The sequence below is a fragment of the Protomyctophum parallelum genome, assembly GCF_964188405.1.
Source record: "Protomyctophum parallelum genome assembly, chromosome: 1".
Lineage (NCBI taxonomy): Eukaryota > Metazoa > Chordata > Actinopteri > Myctophiformes > Myctophidae > Protomyctophum > Protomyctophum parallelum.
Genome location: NC_139697.1, coordinates 49944477 through 49962924, shown reverse-complemented (window position 1 = coordinate 49962924; position 18448 = coordinate 49944477). Strand labels below are relative to the sequence as shown.

At 43.1% G+C, this 18448-nt stretch overlaps 1 protein-coding gene across 1 annotated transcript in view; it reads left to right on the top strand.

Annotated features, from left to right (window-relative positions):
• arl10 (ADP-ribosylation factor-like 10) overlaps positions 1-18448 on the top strand; it is a 66491-nt gene that overhangs the window by 44185 nt on the left and 3858 nt on the right. Inside the window, exon 3 of the mRNA XM_083784381.1 lies at positions 8616-8791. Within this exon, the coding sequence (XP_083640507.1) occupies positions 8616-8791 (176 nt within the window). The remainder of the gene's footprint in view (positions 1-8615; positions 8792-18448) is intronic.

Genomic DNA, 18448 nt, shown 5'->3' with positions numbered 1-18448 from the left:
AGGTTTCCAATGAGACCAACCATGTCATGCTCCCATGTCTGGAAGGGCGGTCAATACGTAATGATTCAAGTTAAAATAACATTTCGTGAGGGGAAAAAAGGCCATCAACCATTTTCCGAATGACCCCTTGACCTGTCACTTCAATATATGTGAATGGAAATGGGCTGCAGGGGTAGCTACAAGCCTCCCCTATACAGACATGCCAAATATATGCCAATTTCATGCAGTTTTGGGCAAGAACCATGCAGCTTTGTGAATGCAGTACAAATCGTGGCTTAATCCCCATAGTGTTGTTGTAGTACGGCAGTTAACCAAACCTATTGTGCATTTTATGACTAAAGCATGAAACTTTCTACAGTGTTTCTATATACTATGAAGTTTGTTTTCAGACGTGGAACCACTTCTGAGTTGATGTCTGTAACTCGTTAGAGGCTGTACACATATCGGGTTGTCAAAAACATGAATTTTTCCCTTTTTTGCAGGCACAAAGACAGTATATCAATAAGAAGGGTTCTGGAACCCACTAGGCATCATTAAATTGCTTTAATAGGTTAAATTAACAGTAGAATATATGTCAATTGGGTTTCATGGGTCATTAGGTCACACAAACACCTCACATAAACTCAGACACAAAAATCGGATTTTCAACCATTTGTGTTCAATTTGATTGAGCATTGGACATCTCTTCTTAACATATCCTATTTGCAGTAAAGAGTGTCTACCATGCAATGACATTATTAGAGAGGCCTAACAGTCTCCTGAGAATGAACAAAGGGCAGACTTTTTGCACTTGCATCGCTTCGTGCACCCTTTCTTGCAACCACAATGTATCAGTTCATAGCAGCTCTGTGAGGCTTCTGGAAGGGTGGTCCACAGTGGCTGCCATCCCAATTCTTCTTTCACCCAGCCCCAATCAGAAGGGCTAGGCTGGATGAAGGGAATGGCATAGAAGCCACATTGATGACCAACAGGGCACAGTGGCACAAGTCCTGTCGAGTAAGATACAATCAAACCAAACTTCAGCGACGGCGGAAGTCGTCAGAAGAGGTGAAACAGTCTGTAGTACCCAAAGTTCACACTCGGTCTACTGACACTGACAGCCATGTCTGTACTAAGGACAGGGTGTGCTTCTTCTGCAACAAGCTAGCAGGCTCTCAAAAAAAAGAAAAACTCAGAAAAGTGCTGAAATGAGGCTTCAACAAAACAGTTGGACTTCAATGTTAGACAAGCTGCTTTGGAAACGGAAGACACTGAGTTACTAGGCAAACTTGCACCTGGGGACATGATAGCCCTCGAGGCAAAGTATCATCAAAACTGCCTCCGGATGCTTTACAACAAAGGCGCATTCAAAGGATGGACATGAGGAAGAGAATCAGGTGCATGGTATTGCTTTCGCAGAGTTATTGGCCTTTATGGAGCAAAGTAGAGGTGATGCGCCCCAGTATTCAAACTGGCAAACCTGGGTAAACTGTACCAAGAACCACTTAAACAGCTTTGTGCTACAGTAGATTATCGTGTCCACACAACCAGACTGAAGAACCGGCTTATGTCTCAGTTACCTGATTTAACGGCTTGTACACAAGGAAGGGAATCACTATTAACATTTCAGGATGATATCGGACATGCTCTCAAGAAGGCCTGTGATCACGACCGTGATGCCATGTATTTAGTGAGAGCAGCACAAGTGGCAGTGATGTAAATAGGTTTCCAATGTAATGAGTCCCAGGATGCAGGGATGGTCTTGTAGATGAGTCCCAGGGACATTTGATGAGTCCCACTTCAGCGACGTTGTCAGTCACATTTTGTCATTTTTACAAATTGCAGCATTAAACTATCATTTCATTTTTGATTGTTATAATGTGGTTATATTCATGTAGAAATGTATGAAAGAAGTGAATACAATTCCAAATCTGAAAACTTTAATATTTGCAAAGATGTTTGCAACAACAGTGCAAATTATGCAAACAGAACAACACAACAGTGCAACGTATGCAGAACAGTAAATAATATAATGGCACCAAAATAATGTAAAATATATAAATAATAATAATAATGTGGTGCAATCAGTGAGCTAAAGTATGGTGCATTTAATGCACTGCAGCACAGCTCATTTAATGTGACTCATTGTCTGTCAGTCATGGAGGAGGTAGGCTGTGCACAAGTAGAGGCAGCAGGTATGGGAACGGGGTTATCAACATCATCAATGTTGATGTCATTAGCAGTTGACTTGGGTTTGGGTTTAGGTTTGGAAAATAGCGTTGCTGATATTTTCTGCTGCCCTGCAGTTGGCTTTGGAAATTTCTTTGGTGCCATTTTAATGTGTGGTGGCACAACACACACGCAACAGAAACAACAATACCGGCGTGTCACTGTTATTGTGAATCGGGTCTGCTTGTCACGCTAAAACATGTTCCCCTAAATATTTCTGTCGGAGGCAGCGCGGTTTAGTTGAGAGAGTTGCGACATCTCCGTTCACTGCTTATTCGTGGGGCTGCAACGGGCTGCAAGCGTCACTGATCACTCAATTGTCGTCACTCTCTCTCTCTAAACGGCTCTAGTCTACTCTAGAGGCTGCGCTCGGAGCGCTCCGCTCCCCGTCCCCGGTCAGAGCTCGCCTGAGCAACATGGCGGCGCGCTGTGTTGACAATGTAGTTACAACAAATTAGTGGTTCTACAACGATTTCTACATGGATTTTATTTTTTATAACATAGGATGAGGTCGGATGTGGGCATACAAAATGATCGTTTCCGTAGATTATTGTTTTACCGCATTCTTTTCCCCCGCAATTTCTTTTCAGTGGGAGTACAGTAGTGCATCCCATGGACGCACAGGTTGATGGTCTATTGCGTCCCAAAACTATAAAGTGCGTTTTTGGACGCAAAACGCACCCTAGTTACATCACTGAAGTGGTACGGAGAGAGATGTTTTCCAAGAAGTTAAACTTTGATGGCTCATTCCATCCTAACTGTCAGAAGGAGTCTGTACCTACATCTCTTTTGGCCTTGGTGAACATGATCCTGGATGGGGCCAACATCAAACACCAGACTCAGCTTCTGGAAAAAGGAACTTCTCTTTCAATCTCACAGCTGTTGGTTCTCAACAGTGTCAAACATACACGAGCAGAAAAGTCATCAGGTACAGTATGTCACAACCGTAACGGTGAAACTCCACTTCCTCTGTATGTGGCAATGAAAGTCCATGCTGTCACACGCAATAGAGGGCTAATTGACACTCTCTTCAGTCTGGGTATGTGTGTGGCATATGATCGCCTGCTGCAGGTGTCAGCTGACATTGCCAATGGAGTCTGCCAGCGTTTCATGGCAGAAGATGTTGTGTGCCCGCAAAAATGCGCAATGGACTCTTTACAACAGCTGCGGAGGACAATATTGACCACAATCCGAGCTCTGGAACAGCAAAGGACTCCTTTCATGGCACTGGGATCTCCTTGATGCAGCACCCTACACATGAAAGTGTAGGCTCTAACCGTGGTGTGCTTGTGATTGACCAGTCCACTCTATCCACTAGGTCATTCATGCCACTGCCACAAGCCTACACCAATGTGCCACCAGTTTCTCGGATGACAAAGACCTTCAGAGCCTCTCCAGTAAAAGGCCCTTTGAAAGTCTTGGAGAAGAAGAAGATGGTGGTTGAGAACTGTGAAGGCAGCCCTGGATGATCCAGAAACCAACCAGGCAACCTGGGTGTCATGGTCTGCCTATCATGCTCACGGTTCACGGTTACGGTTGTGACGTACTGTACTTGATGACTTTTCTGCTCGTGTATGTTTGACACTGTTGAAAACCAACAGCTGTGAGATTGAAAGAGCAGCGGTAGAAGTTCCTTTTTCCAGAAGCTGAGTCTGGTGTTTGATGTTGGCCCCATCCAGGATCATGTTCAGCAAGGCCAAAAGAGATGTAGGTACAGACTCCTTCTGACAGTTAGGATGGAATGAGCCATCAAAGTTTAACTTCTTGGAAAACATCTCTCTCCGTACCACTTGTGCTGCTCTCACTAAATACATGGCATCACGGTCGTGATCACAGGCCTTCTTGAGAGCATGTCCGATATCATCCTGAAATGTTAATAGTGTGTCCCTTCCTTGTGTACAAGCCGTTAAATCAGGTAACTGAGACATAAGCCGGTTCTTCAGTCTGGTTGTGTGGACACGATAATCTACTGTAGCACAAAGCTGTTTAACTGGTTCTTGGTACAGTTTACCCAGGTTTGCCAGTTTGAATACTGGTGGCGCATCACCTCTACTTTGCTCCATAAAGGCCAATAACTCTGCGAAAGCAATACCATGCACCAGATTCTCTTCCTCATGCCCATCCTTTGAATGCGCCTGTCTTGATTTGTTGTAAAGCATCCGGAGGCATTTTTGATGATACTTTGCCTCAAGGGCTATCATGTCCCCAGGTGCAAGTTTGCCTAGTAACTCAGTGTCTTCCGTTTCCAAAGCAGCTTGTCTAACATTGAAGTCCAACTGTTTTGTTGAAGCCTCATTTCAGCACTTTTCTGAGTTTTTCTTTTTTTTGAGAGCCTGCTAGCTTGTTGCAGAAGAAGCACACCCTGTCCTTAGTACAGACATGGCTGTCAGTGTCAGTAGACCGAGTGTGAACTTTGGGTACTACAGACTGTTTCACCTCTTCTGACGACTTCCGCCGTCGCTGAAGTTTGGTTTGATTGTATCTTACTCGACAGGACTTGTGCCACTGTGCCCTGTTGGTCATCAATGTGGCTTCTATGCCATTCCCTTCATCCAGCCTAGCCCTTCTGATTGGGGCTGGGTGAAAGAAGAATTGGGATGGCAGCCACTGTGGACCACCCTTCCAGAAGCCTCACAGAGCTGCTATGAACTGATACATTGTGGTTGCAAGAAAGGGTGCACGAAGCGATGCAAGTGCAAAAAGTCTGCCCTTTGTTCATTCTCAGGAGACTGTTAGGCCTCTCTAATAATGTCATTGCATGGTAGACACTCTTTAGGATATGTTAAGAAGAGATGTCCAATGCTCAATCCAATTGAACACAAATGGTTGATCCGATTTTTGTGTATGTGTTTATGTGAGGTGTTTGTGTGACCTAATGACCCATGAAACCCAATTGACATATCTTCTACTGTTAATTTAACCTATTAAAGCAATTTGATGATGACTAGTGGGTTCCAGAACCCTTCTTATTGATATACTGTCTTTGTGCCTGCAAAAAAGGGAAAAATGCATGTTTTTGACAACCCGATATGTGTACAGCCTCTAACGAGTTACAGACATCAACTCAGAAGTGGTTCCACGTCTGAAAACAAACTTCATAGTATATAGAAACACTGTAGAAAGTTTCATGCTTTAGTCATAAAATGCACAATAGGTTTGGTTAACTGCCGTACTACAACAACACTATGGGGATTAAGCCACGATTTGTACTGCATTCACAAAGCTGCATGGTTCTTGCCCAAAACTGCATGAAATTGGCATATATTTGGCATGTCTGTATAGGGGAGGCTTGTAGCTACCCCTGCAGCCCATTTCCATTCACATATATTGAAGTGACAGGTCAAGGGGTCATTCGGAAAATGGTTGATGGCCTTTTTTCCCCTCACAAAATGTTATTTTAACTTCAATTAAATCATTACGTATTGACCGCCCTTCCCGACATGGGAGCATGACATGGTTGGTCTAATTGAAAACCTGAGGTTGTCTAGAATAAAATGGTATGTTTACTTTTGGGCTATCTGGGCTATTGAGCGTGCCACAGTCTCTAAATTGCGGGCTCGTAGGCGTTCCTGCCAGTAATCCCGCAGCACTTGTATGACTCATAAAACAGTGAAAAAAACACCAAAGGGACCATTTTTGTTCTTGGGATCATCAAAATTATTATTTTAGAGGTCCTAAGGATGAATAAAAACCAGACTAGAAAAAAAAATAAGGGGGGTGCGCGTGGACCCCTCCTAGGGCTTCTACTAATTGTATAAGTTATAATTTGTACTACTAGTCCATTCTCATTTGGAGGTCATATCATGATGACGCGACGTGTCAAAAGATGATAAAATAATCAATTATTATATTATTTCAATAAATCTACGGAATCTGAAGGTAAGATATATTTTCATTCATAGCCTTTCTTACTTTGCACGTGTCAAAAACCTCAACTGAGCAAAAACTTCAACCGAGCAATGAACAAAATTAAGCACTCAATAAATTGGATCATTGTCAAGGATGCAGACAGAGAGTTGAACCCAAGTGTAAAGTCACAACAAACAAGAGTAGATATAAAGTATTTAATAAAGAATAAGCAGATCTTACACGGTAGATGCAGGTAGGAACCAGGCAATCGAGAATGGCATAAAAGTCAACGCAGGAACAGGCTTGGACATCAATGACAACAGGTTATGGACTGACAGTGAGTGTTAGCAAAGAGTCCAGTCTTATAGGCAGCAGGTTGATTAGCAAAGAGTTCACAGGTTGGCTGATGAGAGAGTTGGACACAGTAGACCAGTCCGGAAATGCCAAAAGCATTTTTGAGGAAAAGTACTTCATGTGTTGTTCCTATATGATTTTGATGTGCTGAATCCATTTCTGCCGTATGCCGAGTGATACGGGTCACCGTGTGGTCAGAAATTTTGTAATTAACATAGTAACAAAACTGGAAATGGCTATAATTTTCATAAATAATTCTAAAATCAAGAAATTAATCTTTCAACACATTTTTGTCATTATTTGCACAACTTTATACTAACTGGGCCAAAACTAAGAAATAACAATAACAATAATTGACAAATCTCGATCAAATGTGATACTTTGCAGTACTTTATTTGATGTTTCTGTATGATATAGGTGATGAATCAATTTCTGTTTTAAAGATGCAGACGTTTAGTAATTCATAAGTAATCTTCCATCCCATTATGTTCAGGGGGTGGCAGAACTGGGTGCTGCAAGTGGGCCTGTCGCCAGACCAATGCCTGGAATTGCGAACGCTGAATGTGGAAGTAGAGAGAATCCCTGGTTGGTGGTAGTCTCTCTATTGTCATGCCCTTGATGAACATAGATGTTGTCAGCATTCATCGCAACATACAATCTGCAGAAAAAAACTTCTGCGAATGGTGTGATCACTCCAGGAGGACCTTCACCAAGCCCTTTAAGCAGATGGCTATACTTTACAAACACATTCCAGCATTTCTTCTTTGTATGGCCTGCAATGTAGGATGTTGAGTCACTCACAGTCAAAGCATGGAAACGAGGAAGCAGCTTGAGGACCTGTTCTTCCATCTGCAGCTTTTCGATTATTGCATGAACCGGGATGTACTTTCTTGCCTTTGCTGTACCTGCTTTCATCCAGACTTGTTGGCACGGCATCATGTGGAAGAAGCTGATCAGCAGTAGCAAGACATCAGTGTCTCTTGCAGAGACAACAATGGTCACTGCACTGCTTTTAATGCAGTGAAGAACAATTATTGTGTCTGCTTCTTCATGCTTATCTTCCAAGCTGTCTGTGTCAATGGTTGCATTAGATGCTTCAACTCTCTCTTCATCACTGAAGCCACCTGCAGCAACTACAGTCTTGTTGACTGGTGCTTTCAGAAGCAGCTGCTGAGATAGGAAGTGAGGAAGGTCTGCCTTGTTCTCTTCATGGGCAATGAAGTTCACCCACTTTTCAGGAAGTGGCAAATCCCTGCTTGTAACTGGTCTCCTGATTGCCACTGAGCCTCTTCCACGCCGTTTCCGTGTTCCACTTTTGATAGAATGCTTGTGGTAGTGATCAAACAAGACATCGATTCACTGGAACTGTGCTCCACTTTGGAGAACAGATCCAACAAAGACATCTGCAAAGTCTCCAACGGCCTTAGCTCCTTGTGGCTTTCCTGTGGCAATGACCAGAGCTTGACCATCAATGATATGTGTTGATTCACCCTGCAGGTCTCTGGCTTCAAGATGATTTGGGCATGCAATGTCAGCAGTCATGATCATATCAAGTATTGCCTTTGAGCAATACAGCCAAAGACAGTGGAACAACAAACAGTTCACCATGTTCTTCAGGTCAACTGGCCGTCCTGCTTCATATGCAGCGATGAGGCGCTGCAAGATGTTTCTGTCTGCCTTGACAGCTTTTGCCTTCCCAGTTTTGCCACAATTATTTATCAGTATTATAGCCCATTTCCAGTTTTTAGTGATTCATTATGCTAATTACTCAATTTCTGACCACACGGTGACCCGTATCACTCGGCATACGGCAGAAATGGATTCAGCACATCAAAATCATATAGAAACTACTCATTAAGTACTTTTCCTCAAGAATGCCTGCAGGGTCGTTTTCTAAAGGGTTTTTTCTATTTCAGGACTGGTGTAAGTAAGTGGGACTGCGTGGTGGAAATGAATGTGGGAGTGGCCATGACTGTGACAATCATTCTAATTAAACAAGAGTTCATGCAGGATTCAAATAGAATTTAAGGACCCCTGGGCTTTCTCGTCATAGTGCCTGGGATGCTCAGGTCAGAGCAGCTGTGGGTCAACCTTTGAGAGCGGTGTGTTCTGGTAGGGATGTGGCCAAGACCCTCTCACGCCGGTGTCTGAAACAGCCTTAAATGTTATTTTTTTTCCATCCTCACGTGTGTGTGTGTGCGTAGTTGGAGGTGGTGAGAATCTCCGAGGCTACTGGTCAGAGTATCTGAGGAGGACTCATGTCCTCGTGTACGTGGTCGACTCCTCCGACAGACGGAGGCTCCCACTGGCTAAAGCTGAGCTGCACCGCCTCCTCAGGGTGGAGCCCCGCCTTCCTGTGGTCGTCCTGGGCAACAAGCAGGTGAACACCCAGTTGACATGTCCTCTATTAAAACTACAACACCCAGTTGACATGTCCTTTATTAAAACTACAACACCCAGTGAACATGTCCTCTATTAAAACTACAACACTGCATGCATTTACATGTCCTCTATTAAAACTACAACACCCAGTGAACATGTCCTCTATTAAAAGAACAACACCCAGTGAACATGTCCTCTATTAAAACTACAACACTGCATGCATTTACATGTCCTCTATTAAAACTACAACACCCAGTGACATGTCCTATTAAAACTACAACACCCAGTGACATGTCCTCTATTAAAACTACAACACCCAGTGACATGTCCTCTATTAAAACTACAACACCCAGTGACATGTCCTCTATTAAAACTACAACACCCAGTGACATGTCCTCTATTAAAACTACAACACCCAGTGACATGTCCTCTATTAAAACTACAACACTCAGTGACATGTCCTCTATTAAAACTACAACACCCAGTTGACATATCCTCTATTAAAACTACAACACTGCATGCATTTACATGTCCTCTATTAAAACTACAACACCCAGTGAACATGTCCTCTATTAAAAGAACAACACCCAGTGAACATGTCCTCTATTAAAACTACAACACCCAGTGACATGTCCTATTAAAACTACAACACCCAGTGACATGTCCTCTATTAAAACTACAACACCCAGTGACATGTCCTCTATTAAAACTACAACACCCAGTGACATGTCCTCTATTAAAACTACAACACCCAGTGACATGTCCTCTATTAAAACTACAACACCCAGTGACATGTCCTCTATTAAAACTACAACACTCAGTGACATGTCCTCTATTAAAACTACAACACCCAGTTGACATGTCCTCTATTAAAACTACAACACCAGTGAGAGGAACACACAGGTTTGTCTGTATCATAGTTATATGTGGGTTCATGTGTTTGGTCCGACGGAGCATTGGTCCGAACGACAACCTACCTCAAACCCTCACTCTAACCTCCCCCGGGGCAGCACACCTAAACCTAACCCCAACCCTCTCCCGACCCCCAGTGCACCTCGGACCAATGCTCCTTCGAACCAATGCTCCGTCGGATCATAGTATGCCTCCCGTTATATATACACTAGAGAGTGGACAGTCCCGCCCCCAACTATTAATTTACCATGTTTTTTGGGCTTGATTCTAAAGTGTACAGTATTTGCTTATTTGGGCTTGCTTCCTAATGTTGTTTAAACCATTGGTTTCCACATTTCTTCACGTCAAGGTCAGATTAATATATAATTGTCCACAGACATCCATCTGAAAACCTCCTACCCTGACACACCATTGCAGGGGATAAGTTAATTCACGTGAGGTCTGATTAGGATGTTTTTTTTTAAGGTTTCGTAATATTTCATAATATGCATTCTTACTTTTACAATGCTTCGGCTGCTACAACTAGTGATACAAGGTTAGGTCCAACTTGCCAGTGTGACAGTCTCTCTCTCAATATAAACTGATGGTCACTCGACCATGCTCTAATTAACGAGTGGTGAGAGAAAATAACGAGCAAGTTTGATAGTTGATAGTTTATTATAATGTATTAGACATACATGAAAAAACAGCAACAGAGTAGAGTCAAACACTTACTGTATTCCAAAAGGTATAGCACCAAAAAGTCATTGCGGTCTTGTTTTCATGTAGAAAGAGTTCATATTTTAAGATATGTTTGGAGTGGAATGAAGAGCTCCGTGATAATGTACATATCACATATGTACATAAGGGTCAGTGACGTGACACCCCAAAAAAAGTGTTTTTTTAAAACCTTTAAATAACAGGAATAAAAATGATTTACTTTTGTTCTACTCACTCTCATCTTTATGGAAACATATTTTGTTTTTAGATATTTTATTGGAATCAGAATTTATTCAGCATTTTGTTGTACTTGTGCCTAAAATCGTCATATGGTGTGACATGACAATAATTGTTTATAAAATGAAAATGGAGTACAACTTTCTTAAGTTGCTCACTTTATCAAAGTCCTTTATCATAACTAACCTGTGATCCACTATAGTTTTGTGAAAATGTATTAAATCTGTATATTATTTTCGTAATCAACACTCAATGTGAGGCCCATGTTATCGGTCTTTCAATATATTTTGCATTTATTGTGACAAAACTTTCTCTAAAATTACACAAATATTTGTGACTCTTCCTTAGACTATTTGCTATGTAATCCATAAACATTAATGGTTTCATCATTAATAAAGGTATGATTTTTTCACTATTTGGAACGTCACACCAAATTATTTAGTGTCACACCGTATGATCATATCTTCATTTTTCAAAGCAAACTGTGTTTTAACCTACTTATTAGTGAGTACTGAACTTTACAGATTGATTAAACAATTACTCAGGAAAAACAGCAACAGGAAAATTGCTTTAACATTGAATAACATGGCAATGACTGAATAAAACAAAATTAAACACAATTTATTGTGGATAGTTGCAGATTTTAGGTGAAAATGATTAAAACAAATGTTTAAATGGACAAAAGAAACATGGGACTTTGTTATTTATTGCTATATCTGTAGGAAATTACAGTTTGTATCATATGGTGTGACAAAAAAGTAATATGGCGTGACAGGAAAACAGTCACACCATTATGATAAAGTGTCACACCATATTACGTTTTCTGCACTTAACATAACCTTGAGGCTACTAGCTACACATTAGCATGCTAACAACATGCTAGCTATAACAAAGCAACATAGATTTACATGTAATTATGACCAAAAAATCTAATACCTTAAGCTTTTTTAATGAAAAAGGTGTCACACCCACAGACACTTGGAAGAGTCGCATTTGTCAGCGTTCCAACAAGATCGTATTTTATGAAAATGTTAAAATGATAATTCACCACAGACACCTGTCATGCTATTGTAATGCAAGTGCTGAACAGCCTCACTGAAGAAGTACCTCTCTATCCCAATGGGTGTGTAAACAATTGCCTGTTGAAATTTCCCAAAATGGTGTCACACAATATGATTTTGGTTTGGGGGACAAGATATTTTTGATCAGAAATGACTGAAAACATTATGCTTGGACTTTGAAAAGATTAGGCTCACAAATAGACATCTATATTATATTTATGGATTTTTTAAAAGAATTTTAGCATTTTTTTCCTTAGTTTTATTTAAGTTCCTACTTTGAGAAACAAGGCCAGGACAGTCGCACCATATGAGTTTTGCTGTGTTTGGTTGACAATTCTGAAGAAATGAGGAATGAAATGTTTTAATCTTGAGTATGTTCACATGGACCATAATGTCCTGCATAATATTCAGAAGGTTTTTGACAAATATATTTCTTATTTATACATGAGTGACACTAAGGACAGCCAGGGACACCATGTCACGTCACCCACCCATATATAAGATATTTTGACCTACTTGGTATAAAACACATTTAGAAAGTACATGCATTTCCAAAAATCACCACTTTTCAAGTTATCAGCAATTTCTTTCAGTCTGTGTCTCATATGTGGGCTGTGTGCAGTTAAGAAACCCTCATCATCATTTGATTAATTAAGATTTTTAATTTTTTTTAAATAAGATTTTTATTATCATGAGAACGATGGTTTCAGCATTGCAACTTTTCAGGAATAGAAAGCCTGCAGCTTCTATTATGGTAGCTTGGATTCCCCATCGATGATGTCATACTGGTGGACGGGTTTCTGAACTGCCCGCAGCCCTCCCATGTGACACAGACCGAGTATAAAATAATAGTGGCATTTTATCGTGAACATTTGTGAGGACCAATTATATCCTTTCAGAGTTTCTAATCCTGTACTCAAGCCAACCAGGCGCCTGTTACACACACAGGTACACGGACATTGCTGGTTGTAGGAGTGGACTCAAATTTAAAAAAAAAAAAAAAAAAAAAATATATATATATATATATATATATATATATATATATATATATATATATATATATATACCAGATCCTTCATCACACTAAACAACTTCTGGACATTGTCAGTGAAGGACTTCTGAGACTGTATGGTCTGCTCATGATGCCTGATATCTTCATTTTCTACTTTGACCTGTGATGCCAACTCATACTGGGGTTGTCTGTGGCCAACACATATTTAATTGGGGTTCCTTGACATGAACACATTATAAAATCACTGATCCAAACGTACTTGGATTATAATGGAATGTTAAGGGAAGACAGTAACGTATTGTCTACTGCATAATTGAGCGTGCAGTCGGCTGCAGTGTGTTAAGGAGGTGGACAGCTTCAGTATGGGAGCTATTCTGGAAGCTGGGTGTTCCGATCTTAACCAATTCTGACCTGAGATCAGATTCATACAAGGTTTCCGCCGGACACACACTGGTCTGATGAACCCATTCTGACCTGAGATCAGATTAAAAAAAATGTCAGTCACTCTTCGATTTTTCAAAAATAGCAGACCTACAAGCTCGTATCGCGCCACTCGGTGGCGCGATATGAGCTTGTAGATCTGCTATTTTTAAATAGCTAAAGCATAACATGATGCCAACACCAAAATGGGTGCCCGGTCAGAATGGGTTAATGATGGCAGAGTCTATTGTGAGAAAGAAGTTAATTACAATGTCGTTAGCCGGGTGAGATGACGTGTGCTTTGTAATCTGAAGGTCGTTTTGTAATCTAGCCTCATAGACTTTGGCCGCACTGCAGACAAATCTCATTCCGTTTTTTCAAATCCGATCCTTCAGACTCTCTGTTATGTAATGTTACACGGTTATTAAATGTGATCTTTAGGACAGACTTTCCACAGTATTATTAAAGGAGTAATCCACACCCAAAATGGGTGCAGTCAATGGGTGCAGTTGAATATATATTCAAAGATTTGCGACACACTTTCAAGATTTTTCCAAAATAGCAGATCTACAAGCTCGTAGTGCGGCACTCAGTGACACACTATGAGATTGTAGATCTGCTATTTTTAGCTAAAGTATAACACAATGCTTAAATCACCAATAGCGGTTCCCGACCTGAATGTGTTATTGATTGATTGATTGAAATATGTATTAACAGTTTGCAGAATTACAGTACATTTCAAGCACAAACTCAATACAAAGACTGTTAACTGTGAGTGGACGACCCAATTAAGCATTGAGAACTTCTAGCGAGGAAAATGGAGAATAGGGGGCATCTTATATGAAACAATTCATTGCCAACATGTATGTTGGGACAGGATTATTGGCGGATTCAGGGCACCCAGCAATTACCGGCCCATTTCTAACCTCCTCTTCCTCTCCAAAATCCTGGAACGCACTGTTGCATCTCAGCTTGAATAACACATGGACTCCAATTGTCACGTTTACGCTCCTCTGCCCTTGGACTTTGTCTGTGTTTTGGGACTTATTACTTGTATTTGTGTTCTGTACCTTATTTTGTAATAGTGTTCTGTGATTTCCTATCTGCCTTGTTTTCTGTCGCCTATCCCATTGTGTGTTTCAGTTCACCTGTGTGTAGTTAGTCTTGTCTATATTTATGCCCCAGTGTTTTCAGCTCCTTGTCAGTTCGTCGTCGTGAATGATGTGGTTAAGTCCTAGTTATTCCAAGTCCTAGTTATGTCTAGTTGTTCCACGATGTGCATCTTTTGAGAATTAAAACCCTTTAATTCACTCCTCTGCCTGTGCCTGGTTCGTTCTGCACCTGAGTCCTACACCTCCAGAACCACATTGTGACAGTACGAACTGACCAATTATGGACTCAGCAGAACGGCAGCTTTTTCGGAAGAAGGTACAGGAGTTTGAGTCTGCAGTGAATGGCCTCATCGCTTCACCTCCCAGCCACCATGTGACTGCTGCTGGGGAGGATTTCAGACCAGCATAAATGGTTTGGTGAGAGGCCATGGGTGAGCCACTTCGTTCCTCACCTTGATGTGGTCCGGCAGAGGCTGAATAGTTTTCAGCTGTCCGGTTCTGGTTCTCCCGCTTCCCAGCCTGCTTGTGACCAGCCCATGTTTGTGGGCCTCCAGCCTGTGTCTGTATCTGCCAGCCCCACTCCTGCACCATTGGAAAACCAGCCTATGAGCCTGCTGGCCTACTTTTGTAGCCAGGTAAAAATACCCGTCTATCCTGAGCCGACTGCCATCCAGGACCCAATGAGGGGTCACGCTTGGACCTTTGTGTGGGGAACCGTGGGCCTGCCAGGAGAAGGCGTGGTCACCATGGCTCTCAACATCCTCCCAGTGGTCTCCAAAGCACCCCACTGCCCAGCTCTCCACCTGCAGCCCCGTCTGCAGCCCTGGCTCCCTCGCCTGCAGTCCCGTCGGCAGCCCCGGCTCCTCCGCCTGCAGTCCTGCATCTGCAGCTCGCCTACAAGGCCCCGCCGCTGCAGCTCGCCTTCGAGGCCCTGCAGCTCGCCTTCGAGGCCCCGCCGCTGCAGCTCGCCTTCGAGGCCCTGCAGCTCGCCTTCGAGGCCCCGCCGCTGCAGCTCGCCTTCGAGGCCCCGCCGCTACAGCTCGCCTTCGAGGCCCCGCCGCTGCAGCTCGCCTTCGAGGCCCCGCCGCTGCAGCTCGCCTTCGAGGCCCCGCCGCTGCTGCTCGCCTTCCAGGCCCCGCCGCTGCTGCTCGCCTTCCAGGCCCCGCCGCTGCAGTTCGCCTTCCAGGCCCCGCCGCTGCAGCTCGCCTCCTCCGAAGCCCCGTCGATGCAGTTCGACATCCGGACCCTCCAAAGTGGCTGTGCCGACTTCACTGTTTGCCTGGGTGGCTCCTCCCCTCTGGCCGTCCATCTGACATTCCCCCCAAGTGGCCAGGCCAACTTCACTGTCCTCCTGGGTGGTTCCAACTGCCTGGCCGTCCTCCTGACCAGCTCCACCCTTCAGTTCAACCTGGCCATCCTTCTGGGGTCCTTGTCCCCAGACCCCTTTTCCTCGGTCCGGTTTCCGTTCACTACACAGTACTGAAACTGCACTCACTAAAGTCACCAACGATGTCCTCCTGTCTGCCGACTCTGGTGGTCACCTCTCCATACTCATCCTCCTCGATCTCAGCGCCGCCTTCGACACCATCAACCACTCCATCCTCTTCACCCGTCTCCAGTCTTCCCTCGGTTTAACCGGCACTGCCCTTTCCTGGTTAGCATCCTACCTCTCCGATCGACAACAATTCATCTCCATCAATAACTGCAACTCTTCCACTGCCCCAGTTACCCCAGGGTTCTGTACCTGGTCCCCTCCTCTTCATCATAATTTATGCATCCTCCCATAGTGGAGCAGATTACTGAAACGATCGTTCATTTGGTGATACAAGCACCAAAATTGGCACACAAGTGCTTCAGAACCTACTCTCTCAGAAAAGTACGTTGTCCACTTGAAAAAAACAAAATGGACACCATTGTTCAAGATGGCCACCATTTGAGGTGGTTTTAAACAGAGTTTGAGCTACATTGAGCTCTAAAATCCTATTTTGATGGCCTATACTTCAAAATATATGTTCTTGAGTATGAGAAATCCAATTCTGAATTTTAAAATTTTAAAATATTGAATATTATGACGATACAATGCGAATTAAACGAAAAAACACTCTTGGTGATGTTTCCGATGTGTGACCACCGATGTACACATGTGGTAGGACAGTAAACTGTGCATATTGAATTTCAGCAGTCCTAGAAGTATTTTCTTTTCCAAAATGGCCACCAAATAACTAATGATTGAGCATTTTTCTAAAAGATGCGTTAAATACATTAGTTTCACTTTCGGCTTTTGGACCTGTAAGCTACTTGTAGGGGAGACCACGTAGAGGCTGTCTTTGTCTCCCCCAATGTTTATTTAATAATTTTATATAAACACTTCAGGCCGAAGCGATAGCATTTGCATCATCCTCAGCATTCAGTCTTGCAGCCGCATTTTGTCAACTGCTCACAAGACTGAGCAATGGGTGGAAGGGTTGTCCAGAGAACCTGCCAGACCTCACCATCTTTTTTGCCAGCCCCAGTTGGCAGGGCTTTCAGTTTGCATTTTGCACACTGTTGCCTGGCCCTATATGCAGGCAGCTTTGAAGGCAGACTGCTTCACATGCTGAACGGGTGATGCGCTTGTCGGTGAAATGGCATCATAAGACCTTTGCTTCCGAGCAAACAAGTCCAGTATTGCCTCATCAACCTTGCCTGTAGTGCTGTGCTTGTCATACATGGTGATGACAAACTTCTCAAGGATGTTGAGGTCTGCATATTCTATGATAGGTGGGCATTGACTGAGCTTTTTGAAGACAGGGCTCACTTCAGGGCAAACCTGCCATGCTTGCCATGCAGTTTTCTTGCCTTTACCGCGAAAAGCTGAAACTACATCACAGCCAGTGAAGGCGTCAAAGAACAGCATGCCACTGGATTTCTCTGGGCCAAAATTCACCACCATATCATGAATTGGCAACCACCTAATGGACTGACCCTGACCAAATTCTACCCAAATCATTTCTAAGCCTGCATCCTGAAGAGTTGCAAAAACTGCAACAACAAGAATATCTGTGTCGCATGCCTTAATCAACACAGACTTCATATGTTGCTTGGCTGCATGAAGAGCATGTGTGAAGATTCTCGAGTCAGCTTCTTCATGGTTGCAAGGACTTAAGCCTTCAAGGCTGATGGGTTTGTTTGAAAGAGCCTGCTCTCCCTTGGTCACAACTACGACATTGTCGGGACACAGGGTCACTATCTTGTCAGCTAGGAACCCGAAGAGCTCAGTCTTGTTGTCGTTGTCTCGAAGGAAGCTTTTCCAGTTGGGTGGTAGTTTGGTTTTGTCTGTCACTCTATGTCGTCCTCCCTTACCTCTGTTTGTCCTTGTTTCAGCCTTCAGGCTTGAAGTCCAGTAGACATCAAAAATGATGTATGTTCGCTCATACTTTGATGAGTATGTCAGGATCTTTGGAACTACATCTTGGACAGCATATTCCTCAAAGGTCTTTGATGTCTTTGGAGACAATGAATACACAAGAGAGGAACCATCAATGATAATAGCATCAAATTTTGGTTGTTTGTCAGGAGGAGAAATGGTAGCTTCCAGAATTTTTGCAAGCTGAGACTTTTGACCAAAGTGGAGTTTACCTGTGTCGCTCAGTGCTGCAGGGAAAGACTGATTCTCATGCTTAAAGAACGCAAGCAAGTCACACTCTCGTGATTGGCAGGATATGAAGAGCTGCGAGAACAGTCGTCTTTGAGTACCTGCCTCTTCCCGTCACTGAAAGCTGCAGCTGCCTCTTGGCGACATAAGTCAGTTTGTTCTTTTTAATGGGTCTATAGAAGGAAGCCTCATCACCCAGACCATTGAAAAGTCTCTGAAGGCAACTTGAACTTTCTCAAAGTGAGTTCTTACAAGCTCAGCAGCACTGGGATGTGCTGCGTTCTTTGTGTCCAATGTGAGCAGATCTTTGGACTCTTCCTGGAAAGGATTGCCCAGATCCTTCATCACACTAAACAACTTCTGCACCTTGTCAGTGAAGGACTTCTGAGACTGTATGGTCTGCTCATGATGCCTGATATCTTCATTTGCTACTTTGACCTGTGATGCCAACTCATACTGGTTGACTAACTGGCTAACTTCTGGTCCAGCCACCATCCACTGTCACGGTACCAAGGACTGGCGGACCCAAATGCAGACACAGACAAAAGTTCGACAGTTCAAGGGTGTT